The sequence below is a fragment of the Myxocyprinus asiaticus genome, chromosome 49 (genome assembly GCF_019703515.2).
Source record: "Myxocyprinus asiaticus isolate MX2 ecotype Aquarium Trade chromosome 49, UBuf_Myxa_2, whole genome shotgun sequence".
NCBI classification, from domain to species: domain Eukaryota; kingdom Metazoa; phylum Chordata; class Actinopteri; order Cypriniformes; family Catostomidae; genus Myxocyprinus; species Myxocyprinus asiaticus.
This window is the reverse complement of record NC_059392.1, coordinates 13,079,440-13,100,973: the sequence shown is the minus strand read 5'-3', so window position 1 is coordinate 13,100,973 and position 21,534 is coordinate 13,079,440. Positions and strand designations below refer to the sequence as shown.

Here is a 21,534-nt window from a genome sequence, read left to right as displayed (position 1 = left end):
TGAAAGGCTACCCAAAATGTTTGACCCAAGTTAAACAATTTAAAGGCAATGCTACCAAATACTAACAAAGTGTATGTAAACTTCTGACCCACTGGGAATGTGATGAAAGAAATAAAATCTGAAATAAATCATTCTCTTTAATATTATTCTGACATTTCACATTCTTAAAATAAAGTAGTGATCAGTGAACAAACCTAAGACAGGGAAAGTTTCTATGATTAAATGTCAGGAATTGTGAATGTATTTCGCAAAGGTGTATGTAAACTTCTGACTTCAACTGTACATTGATGGGAAACAATAGTTTTGCAACAGTAGTTGTGCAAGTGGCATTCAGTTGTCATTGCGTAAATAAAAACGGTTCTTTCACATTTTTAATCCACTTTTATGTTAAAACCGCCTAACTGTTTGCAGTCTGTTTAAATAATGAGTTAAGAAAAAGATTGTGACTGATATTACTTTTAAGATCATTCATTATATTGGATATGTAAGGTCAAGTCTAGCTTATTGTGGGACATACTGTGCACAGTTTCATACTGCTCATTTTGACAAATGTAGTAGGTCATTTGGGTATTCCATGCATCCAGAAAATTCACATGCTCTGCACCATATACATACTATAAACTATATATTCCTGAAAAAATAGTATGCTATTTCGAACATAGCTATAAAAACACAGGAATACTTGGGATGATGATTTGGCCTTAGTGGTCCTTGTGCCTCTTCGATTGGTATGGCATTGGCATTGGCATCTTTCACTGAAAGTCTTTCTTCTCTTCAGATAACTACATCTGGGCCTTTGTTTGAAATCTTTTGGGATGAAAAAAAAAAACTACTGTCATTATGGGTGAAAAAGAGAATTTTCGAGAACATTTATTTTTCTGTTAACCATTCGGTGGGAAGCCCGACTGTAAATTACAGGAATGATGAATCCCATTTACCCGCAGAAGATGATTTGCCCACCAGCGTATAAAGCCTTTTAATGGTTTAATTGCATCTCAAAGGAGAAGCATACAGAAGCAGAGTCAAATTAGGGATTGTCCCATATTTTGGCTCTTATGTGTTTGCACGCATGAGTGCATGTGAGTGTGGGTTATTTCTTAAGTGAATATGGTATTTGCTCTTAAGCTTAAAATCATTAGACTAAACCTTGCAACCTTGAAGGTCTTCATCACTTGCCAAATTCGTAGTCATTGAATTCATAGAGAAAAATTATTTTTATGTGGACTTTCCTCAATAGTACAGCTTTAGGTCCACAAAAGTGCTTGTTAAATTCACATCGCATGTGTAAATCTGTTTCATCACACTAATGTATTATGACCATTTTTAAGTCCACTCACAATTTCACACATCTAACACTGTACACTGCCTGAAAAACTTTCTACATCCAGATGGTCAATATGGCTGCCGTTGAAAGCGTCTATTGTGCATACGTAACACCCGTGATCTCTCCATTGCCGGACTCTCCACCAGAGGCTATTGACTCAACAACGTTTCCAATCCCGATTTGCCCCTTTGCCTAGTATTCCCTTAGGAAACCAGATCTCCTGTGGCCACGCAAAGATATGAGGACTACTTTTAATGCCAAATGCAAAAGATCAAGTGTTTGGGCACTAAGTGCTCGCTGTTGACACAAGCCACTCTTTCATATGTAGCAGAGTGCAGAGAGCTCGGACTAAGTACACAGTTTGTGTTAAAGGTTGGTCCGCTTGTACTGCAGGCTTTGAGATTTTCATCCGCCAAGCTATCACCTGTAGAGTGGGATTTTTTTAAACGGAAAAACACAAACACTTGAAAGGAGTCAAGAACGTGTTGGCGATTAGGAAAATAACGATGAATCAGCTGCTTGACTGTTCAGGAGGCATGAGACACCTCTATAAAACATGATTAAATCTAGCATGCTGTTGGATGGACTAGTGCTCATGTTGGGGTTGATTTTTTCTTTTGTAATCTTCTTGTGCAAGTTGTCTTTACTCTTAGGGCTTTATGGTAGGGCTGTGCAGATACAATCATAGATAGATCACGGTACCTTTTAATCACTATATTGTATCAATACTTTACATCCCTGTATCAGTATTTTTATTAATCTGTGTGTTCATATTATGTCCAATAATTCAGTAATGAACCGAGAACGTGTTCTTAAAAAAAAATACCGGAACCGGATATGATTTTCATAACTTACGGTTTTAACTATTCTCGAACAAGCATTATTCTGCCAATATGGACGGAACACTGTGCTATATGTGCGATCAGTGTAGTCCAATGAGCCAGTTTTTTGAATCTACAACAAGCAACGTAATTAGCGACCAGTGTTTTTCGATTCATGAACGAATTACTTTTATAAGGCAGCTCCTTTGATTCTACACCACAAAACGTACAATGTTACCTTCAGAACGAATGACCTTTTCAGGCAGTTCTTTTCACTGAATCAAAAACTTACTGAACCGCAAGTTGTTCATTTCAACATGTCCAATTCGTGAGCCTTAAATCAGACTAATTACTGACTGGTTGTTCATATTTCCAAATATTTTTTCCTCCAAAGTACTAAAAGTGTCGTGAATCGAATTAAGGAACTAGATTAATTAAGGGACCATGTTTATATTCACTTCAGAAAAAGGTTTATTCAAGGGTTTTTGCAGAAAGCGGTGTTCTGAAACGCCATGTAAAGAAGAACGCAGATTTCCTTACACCGTTTAAGGGATTAAGAGAAAGCGGTATAACACATCCAGGTTTCTTCTTGAGAACATGGCCATGTGGTCATGTAAGCGCATGAGCGGCATTAAGTATATGGGAGTAAAAAAGTACGCAGCTTATACAGTGCATTTAAACAGGAACACCACTTTCTCGCAATAACCCGCATTCTGGTGTCCACGTAAACGTAGTCATTAAGATGAATCAGAATTTGTAAATTCCTTACGATTCCCATCCCTAGTGGTCATAGAATCTTTTATGAGGTGTGAGATTGATGAAAAATGAACCTGCATGATAAATCGTGAAATATGTATTGCGATACGTATCTTATCGTGAGCCCTACTCTATGATTTAGGAATGGGCATAAATATTCAACTCTATTTCAGCTTCTAATTTCATTTTTAAAATTCTGTTTGTTAACGTGGCATTTTGTGTTTTGTGTAATCGATTGATTGGAGAAACCGTACATGGATACTGTACATGATGACTTCCAGCGCTGGGCAGCAACAGCATTCAGCACTGTTTGGAAATTATTTGGAGTGACACAAACGACACATTCTTGCATTCAAATCTGCTAGATGGATATCAGCTGATAGAATGGAATGGAACTGAACATAGGGATGCGTTTTGAAAAGTTGAACTATTTTTAACTTGACACACTGTCTTAAAAATACAAACAAACATGGAAAAAAGCAAGAAACACCAAAAAAAATAATCTAGGCACAATGCAATGGCCAAAAACATCCATCACATGGACTCCCTGTACCATTATCTGTCAAGTACTCCAGCAGTCAAAATGACTAAAATGCACATCCCTACTATGGTTCATTTTCTGCAGCCTGAAATTGGGTAGCAATAGCAGCGGTTGTCTTTTTTCAGCATTACTAGAATTACACTGAAATCTGGAAGACCTGGTTTCAATAACATCTGCATTTTCCCTGCAGGTGTGGTCCCCCACACAAGGGAAATAAGCTTGCCTGCAAGTGGAATACATGTTATTCAAAAACCTGGATGACATCAAGCTCCAAACATGACAGACGCACTAAATTATGAGTTTTGAATGTTGCATAAAGTCTTACAACATTTTATTTGGTGCTTTTTCAAGAGTTACACTTTGGTGAATTCAAACTTGATTGCAAAATTCTCTGCATTTCAAAGGCCTCATCTGTTTTGGCCGGAATTTGCCGGTCTTGGCATTCTCATTGAAATGGGGCAGTGATCCAAACCCTGAATGCCCAGCTGATGCTGTGATATATACAGGGGTTAAATTGGGATATTGGAGGTGGTGGTGGTGGGGGGGGCTTAAAATTTGTGTCGTGATTTTGGGACCCAAGGCAATATCTGACATGCACAATATATATCGATTTACATGGATGTATTAGATTGACAAACTGGCAGTTTCTTTTTTTAATCCAAGGATCCGGTATGCTATTCCAGATTGTTTCGGCCTAAGGTATACTTTGTTTTTCCACTTGTTCTTCCGTCTTGCACATGGTTGAACGCTCAGCCTTTTTACAGTATACTCTTTTGGCTGTTAAGCGTTCGACACGTGCACACTACGACTGTTTATGTGACACTTTGTTATATAGGCTAACATTCTGCCTAGCAATAAAACTTTTTGGGTGAACTATCCTTATAATATTCGTGCACTGAATAATGCGATTGACTACTGTAAACTTGTTTCATTGCAGGCTTCATCACAGCAGCTAAAGTTCACAACATCAGACTCGTGCGACCGCATAAAGGACGAGTTCCAGTTCCTCCAAGCACAATACCACAGGTAAGCACACACACATGCTTTCAATACCTTAAGGCAGTGCTCTACAAAGCTGTGCGACTAAACTAGCTATTAGCTGGTGTATATTTTCATCGCTTTAATTGAATCTAACAAGCGGCCCCCAGTGCCTCGTTTCCCATGCCGATTAACAGGGAATGGCTACTATGATCTGTCTGATGCCTTGACTCTATAAGGTGACTGAAGACTCTTTAAAAGACACAGACGCAGCCACGACCCCGTCTTTAAGGCAACATGTCTTTCCCTGCCTATTCCCATGACAACGAGCGAACCCTCATTTAACCCTGGTACATAGAAGAATTGGCACTACATTTTGTATGTGTATTCAGAGCGCGCATTCACCGCCATTGACTTCAATTGAGATTCAAAAGACAAGGGCTTTTTTTGGTGCTGTGTTCTGCCTTTTAAAGGAAATGTACTGCAGGCAGTCCCCAGAGCCTAGCTGAGCTGTCGCTCCTGTCTACAAATGCATAAATAGATCAGGGAATACATAAATCAAAATAAGGTTGACAGCAGGAGCGATTTGGAGGCAGAAAGAAACGGCAATAAAACTCCAATGTGTCTGGGGGTTTTTTTTTATTTTTGTTTTTTTTTGTGTTTTTTTTTTATTCGGAGAGCATCTTTGGAACCTTCAGGAGGTCTCGGCCAATCAGTGGCTGGCATGGCCAATCACAGGTAGCCTGGCAGCAGGGAGGATGGTCACCATGACAACCCCCAATATATGTTACACAGTCATAGCAGCAGAGGTTTTTTTTTTTTCTTTTTTTCTTTTTTTTTTGGGATAAGTGGAGGCAGCAGTCTGGAGAGGTATGAAGAAACACAGCCATGCTGTCATACGCCACTGAACCCTCTAGTATTGAATTTAGAGGCTGTCACTTTGTTCTTATATAGATGAGATACTTTCTCTTGGCTTGCTTTCGCATGAACACTGGATCCATTCCAGTTCGACACCAAGCATAATCCTTTTCCATATGGAACTGCTAATTGATTTCGATTTTTCACTATGATGGAAATTCCATGTCTTTTGTTTTCTTTGGGAACAAAATAAGTAATGGCAAACCCAATGGAGTGTATTTCATTGACTTGGTCTCTTGAAGGAATTTTCTGGGTTTAATACAATTTATGCTCAGTGACAGCATTTGTGGCATAATGTATATTACCGCAAAAAATATATATATTTTTTTACTTTTCCTTCCTTTTTTTTTTTAAAACAGCAAAAATTGAGGTTACAGTAAGGAATTTACAATGGAAGTGAATGGGGCCAATTCGTATAAGTTAAAATACTCAGTTTCAAAAGTATAGCCACAAGACATAAACAGTCTGGGTGTTAACACGATTTTAGTGTGATAAAATCGCTTGCTAACCTTTTCTGTGTAAAGTTATAGTATATCTAATTTTACGACTTGCCATGATGAATACAAAATTATGATTTTAAACAACTTTATAGCGCAAATAAAACACATTTTAACAGAGTTATTATAACTTCACAAGGTATTGGAGTGGCCATCACAAAGCCCTGACCTCAATCCAAATTTGTGGGCAGAACTGAAAAAGCGTGTGCGAGCAATGAGGCCTATAAATCCTCCTTTTATAATTTTTTTTGTTTTTGTTTTTTACTTGTATTGAACCTGAAACATTCCAATATGACAGGAGCAATGGCCTAGTGGTTGGCACACATGCTCAAGGCACATTGATCCATGGTGCTCATGTGGGAAACAGATATAATTCCAGCCTGTGTCATGTCCTGATTCCATTCCACCCACTTTTTCCTTCATTTATTTAGTGTAGGGCTGCAACAACTAATCGCTAAAAATCTATAATGAAAAGCCTGTTAGAAAAAGTTTTTGTAATCGTTTACTTTTGCGATTCCGTTTGGTTACACTAGTGGCGCAGAAATTACACACTTCAGCTTTAATCGATAATCAGAGTAGTTCTTAGTTGCAACAGCATCACTAATTTCCTGTACCCATCTACTGTCTTGGCCAATAAAAAGTGGCAGAAGCCCAAAAAAATAAAAGTCTCAAGCTGTCTGACCTCTTCAGACTCTAGTTATATAGTAGATGTCTAGTGTATACTTGTTTCACCAGTGTTTTTTGTTTGGTCTTTCTAGTCTGAAACTCGAATGTGACAAGCTGGCCAGCGAGAAGTCAGAAATGCAGCGTCATTATATCATGGTAAGTCTGCAGAGAACACTCTCTTCTAGAGGAATGTGCCTTAGGCTAGATGTGGCCGAAGTATTCACATCCACAAGGAACTAAGGATGCACCTATCGACTGATACCTAAACTCCCAGTATCAGTCAATACCGATCACAATCTGATACCAGTGTCATTTTTGTCTTATTCAGTTTAGAATATCTACACCTCACTGTTTGGAACTGACTGGAGGTATTCTCTTATATGTAAAGAAACAAACATTTTAACTACAAATTATTTCATTATAAAATAGGGGTGGGGGGGGTGGGGGGATTACATAAAAAATGTGTAGCCTATTAAGAAAAACTTTATATTTAAGTAGTCTACTGCAGTGTTTCCCAAACTGGGTTATGCTTACCACTGGGGGTATGTGAGGAGGTGATGGGGGTACGTGAAGAAAAATCTGAGATTTACCATTTTTATGTCTAAAATAACATTCTTACTGAGTTTGTATTTCTCACTGGCAAAAAATGATTTTGTGTGCCATCTAGTGTAGAAATACCAAAATGGTCGTCTCCTAAATGTCAGATAAAAAGCATGCAGTGAAACTATTTTTTGCCATTAGAAAATGCATCTACGCGTACGATGTGCTTGAGTGCACAACAAACATGATGCAAGTACTGCTAGGTGATGTAGTTGAGTGATTGCTAGTACAATCGGTACAATCTGTTTTACCAAACTCGCACTTGTAAGCCATCCACGATTTTAGTTTATTTAATTGCAGTTTGAAACGTAATTTGTATATAAGGTGATGCATAGGGACTTTGATTCAGATGTATAAGCAATTTGCTCGCACCCTAGAGCCTCTTTTTTTATTATTATTATTATTGCATGATTTTTTTCAGCGTATGAGCTCAACTTTGCTGATAGATTGAAATGTGCCTTGAGCTGAACTAACAATGAATAATACTTTTATTGCATTTATTAATCTTAATGTTAATTTCAACATGTACTAATACATCTTTAAATCAAAAGTTGTATTAGTTAACATTAGTTAATTCACTATGAACTAACTTGACCTAACAATGAACAGTTGTATTTTTATTATATAAACTTCCCCATCCCCTTCTCCCCCATTTACCTTATCTATCATTCTTCCTTTTGTCCATATTCTTCTCTCTCTTTCTCTACACAAACCCCCACCCCCCCACCCCTGTGATATTTCCCTCCCCTCCTCTCTCCACCTCCTCTAACCTCATTGTCTCCGGCCCGGGCCCCATGTTTCCGTCTGATATTCCGCCTCTAATTGATCCGTTGAGCGGCTTAATCTCATTTAATCTGTGCGGCGGAGCTCTCACGTGCATCAGCCAGAGCGCCCCCCTCCCTCTAATAGCCTATCGGGTTCCCCTGCTCTGTCCGCACCCACTGAAGATAGGGAGAGTGGGCGTCTGTTTTGCGTGGGTGGTAATTGCTTTAGAGACCCACTGCTGCTTTGCAAAGCCGACTCTGAATTCAACTCTGGCTCCATCTCTGGTGCACTACAATCTCATTTAGTTGCTGAGGTTGTGTTATAGTTGAGTCTGCTTGTAGACGTTTGGGTGATCAGCAAGAAAATTACGATATAAAACAGGAGGTTCTCAACCTTTCCGCAACCCATCGTTTCTGTTACAAATTTCTTGTGACCCTACGGAGCCCCATAGAGGACAGTGTGGGAATTTTTTTCTGAAATAGTTTTGTGTTCCCTCATAATAGTTTGTGTTCTCTCGCAATACGTTTTTCGTTCTCTCACAGTTTGCGTTCCCTCGCAATAGGTTTCACATGCCCTCGCAATAGTTTCGCGTGCCCTCGCAATAGTTTGCGTGCCCTCGCAATAAGCTTTGCTTTCCCTCGCGGTTTGCATTTCCTCGCAATAGTTTGCATTTCCTCGCAAAAAGTTTTGTGTGCCCTTGGAGTAGTTTTGCTTTCCTTCACAATAAGTTTTGCGTGCCCTTGCAATAGTTTGTATTCTCTTGTAATAAGTTTTGCATTCCCTCGCAAGGGTATTGCATGCCCTTGCAGTAGTTTGCGTGACCTCGTAATAGATTGCGTGCCCTTGCAATAGATTTACCATGGTTTTACATAGTTTTACTACATTAACCATATTTTAAACTTGATATACATTGTAAAACCAGTAATAATACAGGAAAATGAAAAACTATAGTAGTAATAATAAAAGTAATAATTTTATGGCTATGGTATTACTACAAATAACATGGTAAAACCATAGTAAGCAATAGATTAACCATTGTTAATCCATAGTAAAATTACTATATGGATACAGTCAGGTTACTGTATTAAAACCATGGTTTCCCCACATCCCTGACTATGTCACAGAATTGTACACTTTAGTATCTCAGAGGAATAATTACATAACCGCTTGAATTGGTATTTGGTCTTGATGCAAAAAGAGTGCTGAATCCTGTCTCTCACCAATTTTTGTGTATTCCGCTTTTGCGGCAAACCAAAATTCCTCCAGGTGTGTACGGGAGTGGATATTTTAAGTTTACCTTTGCATTCAGGTTACGTTGAAGCCTACATTTTACATAATATCTTAAGCACAAGACAAGCTGCATATTTTATGTGTACGTGCAGCCTATGGATATCCACCTTTTTCCTGAATGCTGAAGTGAAAAAAAAAAAAATACTATTAAGAAGTACATAGAATTCTCCCACGACCCCATGGTAGCAACACCAATGTTTGAGAACCTCTGATTAAGCACTCAGTACATGCACCCATACACCTGCACATCTGTTATGTTTGGGCCCAGTTCCCAGTTTTTTTTGTTTTGTTTTTTGTATACAAGTTGTAAAATTAAATGGTGTATTCTTGTCTAACTTTGTTTCTTTTTTTGCAGTACTATGAGATGTCTTATGGGCTGAACATTGAAATGCACAAGCAGGTGAGTCTGCCTCTCTCACTTAACTCATCTCAGATAACAAATTGCACTTCATGCACACTCATTTTATGTTTCATCATATTTGCTGAACATTATTGAATGCATTTCCTAGTACATAGACTGTCTTCACACAGAAGTGTCAACGGTGTACCACACTTGTATTTACTGTACCTAGTTTTGCAGCGGTATACTGGTTTCACGGTATACCACGGTATAAAAATTGACGGTTATCATACCATGTACATTTGCTTATCTACGGTATTGAGAAAAAAATGCAACCGGACGGAGAATCTCACCTGTGCGTGCGCATCTCCTTTCCTCCTCGACTGCCTGTCAGACTCGTCAACTTGCACCACACACACACACATGCAGCGGAGAAAATGTCAGAGAGAAGTGAGGTGAGGGGGTCTGACATAAGTGAGTGAGTGTGTGTGTGTGAGTTAAAGCAGTGTTTCTCAACTGGTGGGTCGCAGGTCTATTCAGACTGGGTCACGAACAGCAGGGAAAGAACAATGCCATGGTTCTCCCATTGAAGATATTTCGGCGGCCGCCCAAGTGATAGCCTATTTAGGACTGCCGAGGCAGATGTAATGATAATCTCGCAATCAGCTAAAGGCTTCTCATCTGCACTTTCGCACGAGTGTAACGGAACCAGCTCGCGATCATGATCTGCTCTTCTCTCTGGCGCGTACGTACAACAACTGGGCTTCCCTCGATATTGCGGAGCTCAGACCTCAAAACTGATGTGACCAATTTCAATTCTAGTAAGACTTTGAGTTTAAAGTGTTATGGAGGAAGTCAAGTCAAACCCATCAAACAGTAGGCAGCCCTGACATGCCAAACAGCACTGAGGAAAAGAGCAACAATGTGCTATGCGCCAAAAAATTAAATAAAATCATTACACATCATCACCTTTACAAAATTGTTTCACGATTTTACGAGTAAAAGTAACTGTTATATTTTGACAAAATGTTATAGTTTCATATGAAATAATCTAAAGGTAGAATCTATTAGACCTCATTTTATATCAACAGTGGCAGTTGTAGTTAATGTTTCAAGATGTGTTTCAGCTAGTATTTATTTTTTCATAAATAATACAATTTATTATTAATATTATTTAAGACTAGCTGCACTGACCTAACCATGGTAATGAGGAGCCTTTCCTCCTGTGTAATATGTACGTTATGTTTGAAATTAGGAAACAAACGGGATAATAATGGGCTCATATAAGTAAATATGCCCTTCAATTTTTAAAAGGGGGGGAGAGAAAACAACAAAAATGTCACTTGATGCATGTCCTTGTACTTGAAAACCATGAACAAAACTATGCAACATAAAAGGAAATGCGACCCAGGATACATTAAATACAGGTTACGTTTGTACTATGGTGTGTCGCCATTTGATTTCCAACATAAAATCTGGGGTCTGAAGCAAAACTTGTTGAGAACCACTGAGTTAAAGGTACAGACAGGAGCAGTCTGGCTGCACTGTCACGCACCTACAGTACATGTTAATTGTTAATAATCATAGGACATTACTTTAAAAGCTCACACAGCTGATGTTATTTTTCATTTAGTAGTTAATTTAACATGCTGTGCAAACATGTAAACTAACATGCTTTAGTTATATAACATGTTATAGTTACATGCTATTTTGTTTATCATGTTTATAATTCGGTTTATTATTATAATATCTGTTACAAAACTGTACCTTAACAATGAATATCTACAAAAATTGGTTTATTGTTGTTTCTTATGTTCTCAGCTGTAATGTGACTTTAAACCCTTTTGTTTACATAGCATTTAACCTCTTGAAATGTTGCATATTTGATTAAAGAAAAAAAAAAAGAAGAGTATCCTATCAGCCATCCTTTTTTTCTGTCTTACATATAACCCAGACAGTAAGTGACCACTTGCACAAACAGTGGCTGGATGTGATTTTCAATGTCAGGGGCACACAGATTGACAGACTGCATGTCATCGCAGAAATCTAGGCACGCGCCATTGCTGCCACCTCACCCAGTCTCACGTACACAATTCATCAGTCCCTGCCCCTTTATGTGACCCAGGTTAAATATGCTTAAAAACATCAGCCGGCAAAGGGGAGAGAGGGGGAAATGCAGGGTATAAATGCAAAGAATAAGCCATGCCAGTGCTTGGTATACAATCATTTCATTTCACACTACTCTCTTCTCTCTCTTTCTCTCTCTCTCTTGCATGCTATTTGAAGTGTTAGCATGGCAAGCTGTTGAAACAGGGTTATTGTTGCCTATCTCTTTCACTCTCCCTCTTTGTCTCACTACACTTTGCTCTCTAGCTCTTGAAGGCTTTTTCAGTACTTGGATAAATCATGCTTTTCTGACATGAGCGCGCTCTCCCCTTTTTCTCCTTTAGTTTTATTAACTAAATGCAAGAAAACTGTTTTAATTCTAAAATCTACCATTTTAGTGTAATGATGACCAATATATCAGCCAGACTGATAAATATGCATATGTTTGACCAATATTTGGAAATTATCGGCATTTCCTGAGAACTGTGCCCCATGGCCGATTAATGGTAAAGTTAACTATTCCTAGTTTCATTTCTGTTCTCTACAAATAGTTTTAGTGTAATGATAGACCAAAACATCGACTAGGCTGATAATTTGGCAGATATTTGGCTTTTTGGAAATTATCAGCATTGGCAGAGAACTGTACCGCTAGGCCAATTAATGGAAATATTAACATCATGCTTTGAATTCTATAATCTACCAATAGTTTTTGTGTGATCATAAACCAATATATCAGCCAGGCTGATAAATAGGACAATGTTTGGCCGATATTTGAAGATTATTAACATCAGCTAAGAACTGTATGTGCTTGTCTAATTAACGGAGACTTTAACTATTCCTAGTTTTGATTCTTTGATCTACTAATAGTTTTAATGTAATGATAGACCAATATATCGGGTAGGCTGATTAATTGGCAGATGTTTGGCTGATATTTAAAGATTATCAGCATTGGCTGAGAACTGTACCCCTGGCCAATTAATGGAAATGTTAACTATTTCTACTTCCATTTCTATAATCCACCAGTAGTTTTAGTGTGATATAGACCAATATATCAGCCAGGCTTGGCCAATTAACGGAAATGTCAAATATTCCTAGATTCTATGGTTATCAATATATTTTTATAGTGTAATGATAGACCAGTTTATCCAAGTAGGTATAGCGGCAGGCCGAAGACCTCCAAATGGGGGCGTTATCTCCAAAAGAGGGCAGGGTTACTCCAAAAGGGGGTTGCGCCAACTCCATAAGGGGGCATCACTTCCAGTCATGGCTAAGGTTAGGGAAAGGTTTAGGTTAGGGGCTCCCTATATCTTCAGTGGCAATTTAGAGCTCACACCCCTTTTTGGAGCAATGCCTGCAGCTATACCCTTCTCAATTTATCGGTCAGGCTGATAAATTGGCTGATATTTGGCTATTTGGAGATGATCAGAATTGGCTGAGAACTGTACCCCTTGGCCAATTAATGGAAATGTTTACTGTTCCTAGTTTGAATTCTATAATCTACCAATAGTTTTTTTGTGATCATAAACCAGTATATCAGCCATGCTGATAAATTGGCAGATGTTTGGTCGATATTTGGAGATCATTGGCTGAGAACTGTAGCTGCTTGGCCGATTAATAGGAAATGTTAACTATCTCTAGTTTCAATTCTATAATATATTAACAACCTAGTCATTCAAAAATTTTCAATTTTTTAAACATACAGTTGTGTTCAAAAGTTTGCATACCCTGGCAGAAATTGTGAAATTTTGGCATTGATTTTGAAAATATGACTGATCATGAAAAAAAAAAACTTTTTTTTGAGGATAGTGATCATATGAAGCCATTTATTAACACATAGTTGTTTGGCTCCTTTTAAAATCATAATGATAACAGAAATCACCCAAATGGCCCTGATCAAAAGTTTACATACCCTTGAACGTTTGGCCTTGTTACAGACACACAAGGTGACACACACAGGTTTAAATGGCAATTAAAGGTTAATTTCCCACACCTGTGGCTTTTTAAATTGCAATTAGTACCTGTGTATAAATAGTCAATGAGTTTGTTAGCTCTCACGTGGATGCACTGAGCAGGCTAAATACTGAGCCATGGGGAGCAGAAAAGAACTGTCAAAAGACCTGCGTAACAAGACAATGGAACTTTATAAAGATGGAAAAGGATATAAAAAGATATCCAAAGCCTTGAAAATGCCAGTCAGTACTGTTCAATCACTTATTAAGAAGTGGAAAATTCGGGGATCTCTTGATACCAAGCCAAGGTCAGGTAGACCAAGAAAGATTTCAGCCACAACTGCCAGAAGAATTGTTTGGGATACAAAGAAAAACCCACAGGTAACCGCAGGAGAAATACAGGCTGCTCTGGAAAAAGACGGTGTGGTTGTTTCAAGGAGCACAATACAACGATACTTGAACAAAAATGAGCTGCATGGTTGAGTTGCCAGAAAGAAGCCTTTACTGTGCCAATACCACAAAAAAGCCCGGTTACAATATGCTCGACAACACCTTGACACGCCTCACAGCTTCTGGCATACTGTAATTTGTAATATGGTCACAACCATAAGTGCTATGTTTGGAGAGGGGTCAACAAGGCCTAGAGTGAAAAGAATACCATCCCCACTGTGAAGCATGCTGGTGGCTCATTGATGTTTTGGGGGTGTGTGAGCTCTAAAGGCACTGGGAATCTTGTGAAAATTGATGGCAAGATGAATGCAGCATGTTATCAGAAAATACTGGCAGACAATTTGTATTCTTCTGCACGAAAGCTGCGCATGGGACGTTCTTGGACTTTCCAGCACAACAACGACCCTAAGCACAAGGCCAAGTTGACCCTCCAGTGGTTACAGCAGAAAAAGGTGAAGGTTCTGGAGTGGCCATCACAGTCTCCTGACCTTAATATCATCGAGCCACTCTGGGGAGATCTCAAACGTGCGGTTCATGCAAAATGACCAAAGACTTTGCATGACCTGGAGGCATTTTGCCAAGATGAATGGGCAGCTATACCACCTGCAAGAATTTGGGGCTTCATAGACAACTATTACAAAAGACTGCATGCTGTCATTGATGCTAAAGGGGGCAATACACATTATTAAGAACTAAGGGTATGAGAACTTTTGAACAGGGGTCATTTAATTTTTTTCTTTGTTGCCATGTTTTGTTTTATGATTGTGCCATTCTGTTATAACCTACACTTGAATCCCATAAGAAATAAAAGAAATGTGTTTTGCCTGCTCACTCATGTTTTCTTTAAAAATGGTACATATATTACCAATTCCCAAGGGTATGCAAACTTTTGAGCACAACTGTAAGCAAAATATTTCAAATAATATAAAAATGTCCAAAAATTATAAATAAAAATTTCAATTTCAGTGTATGTGTACAGCACAAATGTGCATATCTTAATTGCTATAATAAATTGTATTATCTTAGCTTATTTTACTTTTTTTTTTTTATTGCTTTTTTAATTCTGTTTGGTGATGCTAGCACCGCAGAAATTACACACTTTAATATTGTCAGTATTACTGAGGTGCACATATGTAATAAAATGATATTGTAGAGGACTGCTTATATTTTGGGGTCTGAGTGGGGATTTTTGACTGCTTTGAAAGGGAAGAATTTGCTGAACTGTGTGTGTGTCTGTCTGTCTGCCTCTCCCCCTGCAGGCAGAGATTGTGAAGAGATTAAACGGGATCTGTGCTCAAGTCTTGCCATACCTGTCTCAAGAGGTACAGAGAGAGATACACCGTTACCTGAACATTTACAGCTTTAGTAGCATGTCTTTTGTAAATGTTCACATTGAGTCACAATGAGCATATTTATTATCTCTGATTTATTGGATTGATTTACTGTACATTCAGAGTTAACACTTTATTTTAATGTGTATTATATTAGATAGTAAATACTATGGTGTAAAATGCATTCTCAGATCGATTGCATTGAAAATTTAATGCACTGATTACATAAACCATAAACCTATTATAATGTCTATAATCAGGAGTTAAATGAGGGGTATTGTGCATTTATTTCTTTTTTTTTTTTTTTATCTAAATTCTTGAGCCTGGAGTATTGTCTCTGTAAATTGTCCCTCAATTTACATTTGTGTTTTCAGCATATTTTTGGAAAAAATTATGAATCATTTAAAATAATTGAATTGAACCAATTCTTGATCAAATGATTCAGTCAGGCATTCATGATTCTTCAATCATTCAGTTAAATATTGTAATCTAATTTAATCATTTTCAGAGCAAATATGTACCCTTGTACATACTTACTGTACATTGTATGATTTTAATGTAAAAATGGGTGGGTTATTACATACTGTATGCTATGAGGTGCCATGAAATGATGCGATTTGTCTATTTCAGCACCAGCAGCAGGTCCTGGGGGCGATAGAGAGGGCCAAACAGGTCACCCCACCAGAGATGAACTCCATCATACGGGTAGGCTTTTTGTGTGTGTGGGTGCACATGTACAGGTTTATAGGCTAAGCTTGTGGAAATGAATATAAATGAGTTTATGGCAATTTAATTGTTTATAAAGTAGGGGGTGTTATTGATGAGTTTTGTGTGTTGTTGCCATGGGTTTTACTTTCACACTGATTTGTGTATTTGTATGGCTCTTTCCAATTTTAGTTAGCATGCTTTGTTGGCATGACAAAAACTATGCATTTATATTGACAAAGTGCTCACAGTATTGAAGCAGCATACTGTATATATAGAAGTAAAATGACGACAGTTCTGATTAAGTAAACAAGCTATATTGACAAAATAATAAAGATGAAAAAATTAAATAAACAAAATATGCTAGTCCTAAATATGTGGGTGTCTTAAACTTTGGGCACATTTAGCACTGTGGACTTCTAGAAAGTAATTGTTAAAATGTTTTTATTTGTTTTTGTTTTTTACACAACTTTTTTTTATTATTATTATTTATCTACTAACAATGTCCAACAGTGGATGTACATGAGATTTATTTCATTTTATTTCATTTTTATGAAAGTCATGGAAATTCCCACCACAGTGTAATTTCCAGCACATCAAGTTCTGTATTGTGTTTAATAAAAATTCTATGGTTGAAATGACATTTTTAATGTTTAAGTAAAATGGCAGCCTCCTTTTGCTTGCCAAGGATAATTTAAAAACTAACATTTTATGTATCCTAAATACACACCAAGTAATATTTTCAAATTTTTTGCATAACCTTGCAAAATGACAACATGATTGGATATGACGCCCAATAAAAATACTCTGCTCATAAGTGATATTTACCTTGAATTTTCTTTTTCTTCAAATATGTTCTATTCAAATATCTATTGTTTATTTCACTGTTTGTACAGTATATATTATTATACTTTTGTGTTTCTGTGGCATACCCAAAATTAAAGGCTTATAACTCGACAAAATAACAAGAAGGGTCATGTTTGGTATCATTTTAAAGAAAAGTTTCAACATTTTTAATGATATAGATTATGATTAACTCTGAGACTCTCAGCCTAATAAACTGCTAAAAAAAAAAAAAAAAAGAGCCAAATATCAACTTGTTTTCTTATTTTTCTGACTTGTCATATCTCTGGGTGTTTCCAATCATGTCACTCGTAATTGAGTAAAACTTTGTGTTGATATGACAAAGCAATCAAAAGTTATAGCATTACAAAAATAATTTATCCTAGAATCCAAAAATGTTTCCAAGTGTTAAAAAGCCTCTTCACACAAATAAAACATAATAATTGTACATAAGAACTAATTACACATGCAACTACAACAATGACTAAAGGTATGCTCTCTCTCCAAAGAATGCAGGCATGAGTAACGAGATTTCATTCAGTTCCATTCTGTCAATTGAGCCATCATTGAATCTGTCATGTACTTGGTGCCATCTCCTGGTGGCCATATGTAATTAGTGAACGATCCTCTCTGCCCATATTTGGATGATTTCCACCTCTGGTTGCAGTGATCTGAATCCTAATATGATTGGTTTAGGGTTCCATGAAGCTGGACAACGTGCTACATTATTTCTGATGATGTCATCTGATCCAGGAAAGCTAACGTGTTTTTAGCCAATCTAATGATTTATGAGCCTCAAAACTGAAATTTTCTTGTACCTGGAATTCAAGCTCAATACCGATACCTTCTTTCCTAACTCGGGAAGGATCCCTTGTTCCTTCACTAGTGCTCTGCTTAGACTTTGGTATAAAAGCTGAATGGAACTTCTTCGCAACATCCCATGGCAAAAAATGCATGTGACTGGGTTGGAGGAACAACTAAGCGTAAACAACAAAAGCCAGTTTGCAGAGGACAGCAGAGGGTCAAAACCTCACCCCTTTTGATATGTTCCTCTTTTGCAATGAGAAGATTAAGGAGGTTACATACATCTACGTCAAAAGCGAGGAAGTAACTGAACTTCATGAACTGAAACTCAAGGACAGGTTCGATAAGAGTGAGAATTTCGGGTACAAGAAAATGTCACCGTTTTGAGGCGGTGTCAGAGACTACGATCAGGTGCTTCTTTACATCTGCATCGCAAGAGTTTGAAGAACATGCAGTGATGAAATCTGTCCCCCTGATCCTATGGAATAATGACTGTGTCACTTGTGTCTATGATGACCAGTGGTGGTTAGGCTTGGTTGAGGACATCAGGGGGGAAAACTTTGATGTTTTTGTAAAATTCTTCCACCCACCTGGACCAAGAACATCATTCAAGATATCTACTGAGGACTAAGCGTGGGAAATCATGAACAATGTTCTCAGAAAACTGACACCTGCCAAGTTGACTACTGCCACCGTACGCTCTGTACATCAGTCAAAAACATAATTACTGTAAAATACTGTTCATTTTTATTATTTGTTATGCTTATATTACATCTGTTCATTTCTCAAAATGCATGAATAAAGTAGGCTTTTCCCCAGATTTCTACTAGCCCTAGCTCTGTAACTAGTGGAATCTCAAACTCACATTTTTTACAGTAGAAGGCTTCCATAGAGGACTAATTTCTGTGAAAATTTCAGGTACCTATCTGGTCCCCCACCAGAGATAATCAACCCGAAAGTGAGGGGAAATGTTAAAAACAATTGCACTTTCTCGCACCCATACAAAAAATTAAGAGAAGTCTCAACCCGGAAATGTTCTGCATGCACACTATACTTGCATAGGTACCCCCTAAATGAATTTAGGACTGGGACCCTAAAAGTGGAACTTTCAGCAGTCTTGATCATTACATTACGACTAAAGTTCTAAGTCTAAGGAACAAGAATGTGCAAAATGTTCATGTATTTATATGTACATGTACCTTGTAATGTGCTCTTGAGATCAGTTTTAGTTCCAAGGAGCTAGGACCATCCTGAGCTGAGATATTGAGGTTTCCATAAACATCTGTATAACCAAAGTGTGTAGTGTGCAATGACACAAAGATGGCTGCCGTGGTTAAACCAAGTAAAATACAAATTAAAAGCTGGTGGTTTTGCAATACCAATACATAGAGGTAATCACTCAAAAAAAAAAAAAAAAATATATTTTTTTTTGACCACTTCAATAATAACAACAGTTCTTATTAGTTTAACAAGTTATATTGACAAAATAATGAAAATTAAATAAAATAAAAATAAAAGTGCAGTCATTTACCACAGGATGTTTTTAGGCTCATTAAGATGTACATGTGTAAGCTATTTTACAATGGCTTCAAACGTGGTTCATCAAGTTAAATATTAGACATTTATATGTACATTTATTTAGCAGATGTTTTTTTTTCCCCAAAGCAAATTATTTGTGAGAATAATACAAGCTGAAGCAATTAAGGTAAAACAATATGTTTAAGTATATAGAAAACTATCATTAAATTTGACACAAGTGACAACACATTCTCTCTGTCTCCATTCTGCAGCAGCAGCTCCAGGCTCACCAGCTCTCCCAGCTTCAGGGACTGGCACTGCCCATGACTCCTCTCCCCCTTGGCCTGAGCCAACCGGCCGGCCTCCCTGCGGTCACCTCCAGCTCCGGCCTCTTCTCCCTCTCCAGCATCCTGGCCTCGCAGGCCCAGCTGGCCAAAGAGGACAAGAGCACGCGCGAGACCTCCGACAGCCACCGCGAAGAAGACGGAGACAAGTCCGACTAGATGCCGGCCATATCCGTTCTTTCGTCCAATCATCATCCAGAGCTCAATGTAGAGGCACTTGTTCCAGATACTCACACAATTATATTCCTTTTTCTTTTCCTTTACACTCTCCCTCCATCTTTCTGTCCTTCTTCAACATTGCTACTGTCTTCAGATGCCTAACCTCATTATTTCAAGTTCATTCAACCAGCTTTATAAATGTATTTTTACACCACCTTATTATTGTGTTACGGATGCTTGATTTTATTTTATTTACACTCTTTCTTGCCTGCGTGTATATATATATCTATATATATATTGTATATTTCTTATCCTCGTAGTGAGAGTGGTCTAGAAAATGGTGTACCTGTTAATGGACCATCTTCCCTCCAGTAATAATTGTGTTAAAATCCCCCTCCCTTCCTCTCTCTTTTTTTTCACTCGCTCCCTCTTCAAATCTTTCACCTTTTAAAGCTATAATCTACAATAACTTAGTCAGAAGCACTTTGGCTCCAGGCAGTTACTCTAAAAGCAACTTTGAATCGAAAAACTTAGCTGCAGCATAATCCATTTAGAGTTTAAAGGATTGTTGTTTTTTTCGAAGACATGTCTGTTGTTGCGTTGCCCTTTGTAGAAGTTGCAGATCTATCCTACCTTAAACTGCAAAGTGGGTCACAGTTGTAGCTTGAGAAAACATTAGAAGGGTGAATCTTAAATGTCTAGGTCATTTTTAACCCAAAAATCAAAAGTGAAATTTATTTTATTATATTTTGCTTTAAGAAAATGTAGTGTTTTTTTGTGACCTTTACTGTTTTTTGCATTCCGACAATTTTATGACAATTAAAAGTATAGATCATCCGAAAATGAAAATTCTCTCATCATTCCAGATGTGTATGACTTACTTTCTTCTGCTGAACACATGAAGATTTTTAGAAGAATATCTCAGTTCTGTAGGTCCATACAATGCATGTCAATGGTGGCCAGAAATTTGAAGCTCAAAAAAGTACATAAAGGCAGCATAAAAGTAAGCCATAAGACTCCAGTGGTGAAATCTATGTCTTCAGAAGCGATATGATAGGTATGTGCGAGAAACAGATCAATATTTAAGTCCTTTTACGATCAGTCTCCAGTTTCACGTTCTTCTTCTTTTGTTTTTAGTAATTCGCAATCTTTGTGCATATCACCACCTACTGGGCAGGGAGGAGAATTTATGGTAAAAACAGACTTAAATTGATCTGTTTCTCACCCACACCTAACATATCGTTTAAGACATGGATTTAACCACTGAGTCATATGGATTACTTTAATGCTGCCTTTTATATGCTTTTTTGACCTTCAAAGTTCTGGCCACCATTGGCATGCATTGTATTGACCTACAGAGCTGAGATATTCTTCTAAAAATCTACATTTGTGTTTAGCTGACGAAAGAATGTCGTACACATCTGGGATGGCATGAGGGTGAGTAAATGAGAGAATTTTCATTTTTCAGTAAAAAATGAAACTATCCCTTTAAGGACTTTTCCCCCCACTTCTCAATACCGTAATGCAAAAATATATCTTATTACTCTAATGCGAATAAACTGAAAAAAACAAAATTAATCGTAAATGTATATTTAATTGTAGTATTTGTTGAACTGTCTTTAATTCGAGTTGATTTTAATAGAATAATTTTTATTAATGTATTTTTTCTGTAGTACAGTAAATATTACTGTATTTACAGGAATTCTATTTTGCTCAAAGAATGTTCAAAGGATTTTTAGGATTCCGACATTATTTTCATGATAATTAAGGACATTTCCACATGATTCTCATTACCGTAAAGCTAAAAATAAAATTAAAAAAATAAAATC

The 21,534-nt window shown here is 37.4% G+C and overlaps 1 protein-coding gene across 2 annotated transcripts in view; it reads left to right on the top strand.

Annotated features, from left to right (window-relative positions):
• The window catches only part of LOC127438578 (TLE family member 5-like), a 46,647-nt gene extending 25,978 nt beyond the window's left edge, over nucleotides 1–20,669 (top strand). Inside the window, exons 2-7 of one of the 2 annotated variants that reach the window (XM_051694263.1) lie at nucleotides 4,380–4,468; nucleotides 6,594–6,657; nucleotides 9,512–9,556; nucleotides 15,261–15,323; nucleotides 15,963–16,037; nucleotides 19,478–20,669. In XM_051694263.1, coding sequence (XP_051550223.1) covers nucleotides 4,380–4,468; nucleotides 6,594–6,657; nucleotides 9,512–9,556; nucleotides 15,261–15,323; nucleotides 15,963–16,037; nucleotides 19,478–19,705 — 564 coding nt within the window. In that variant the 3' untranslated portion in view covers nucleotides 19,706–20,669. Of the gene's footprint in view, nucleotides 1–4,379; nucleotides 4,469–6,593; nucleotides 6,658–9,511; nucleotides 9,557–15,260; nucleotides 15,324–15,962; nucleotides 16,038–19,474 lie in introns of both variants that reach the window. The other variant, XM_051694262.1, reaches the window with a different exon arrangement.
• The last annotated feature ends 865 nt before the right edge of the window (nucleotides 20,670–21,534 follow it).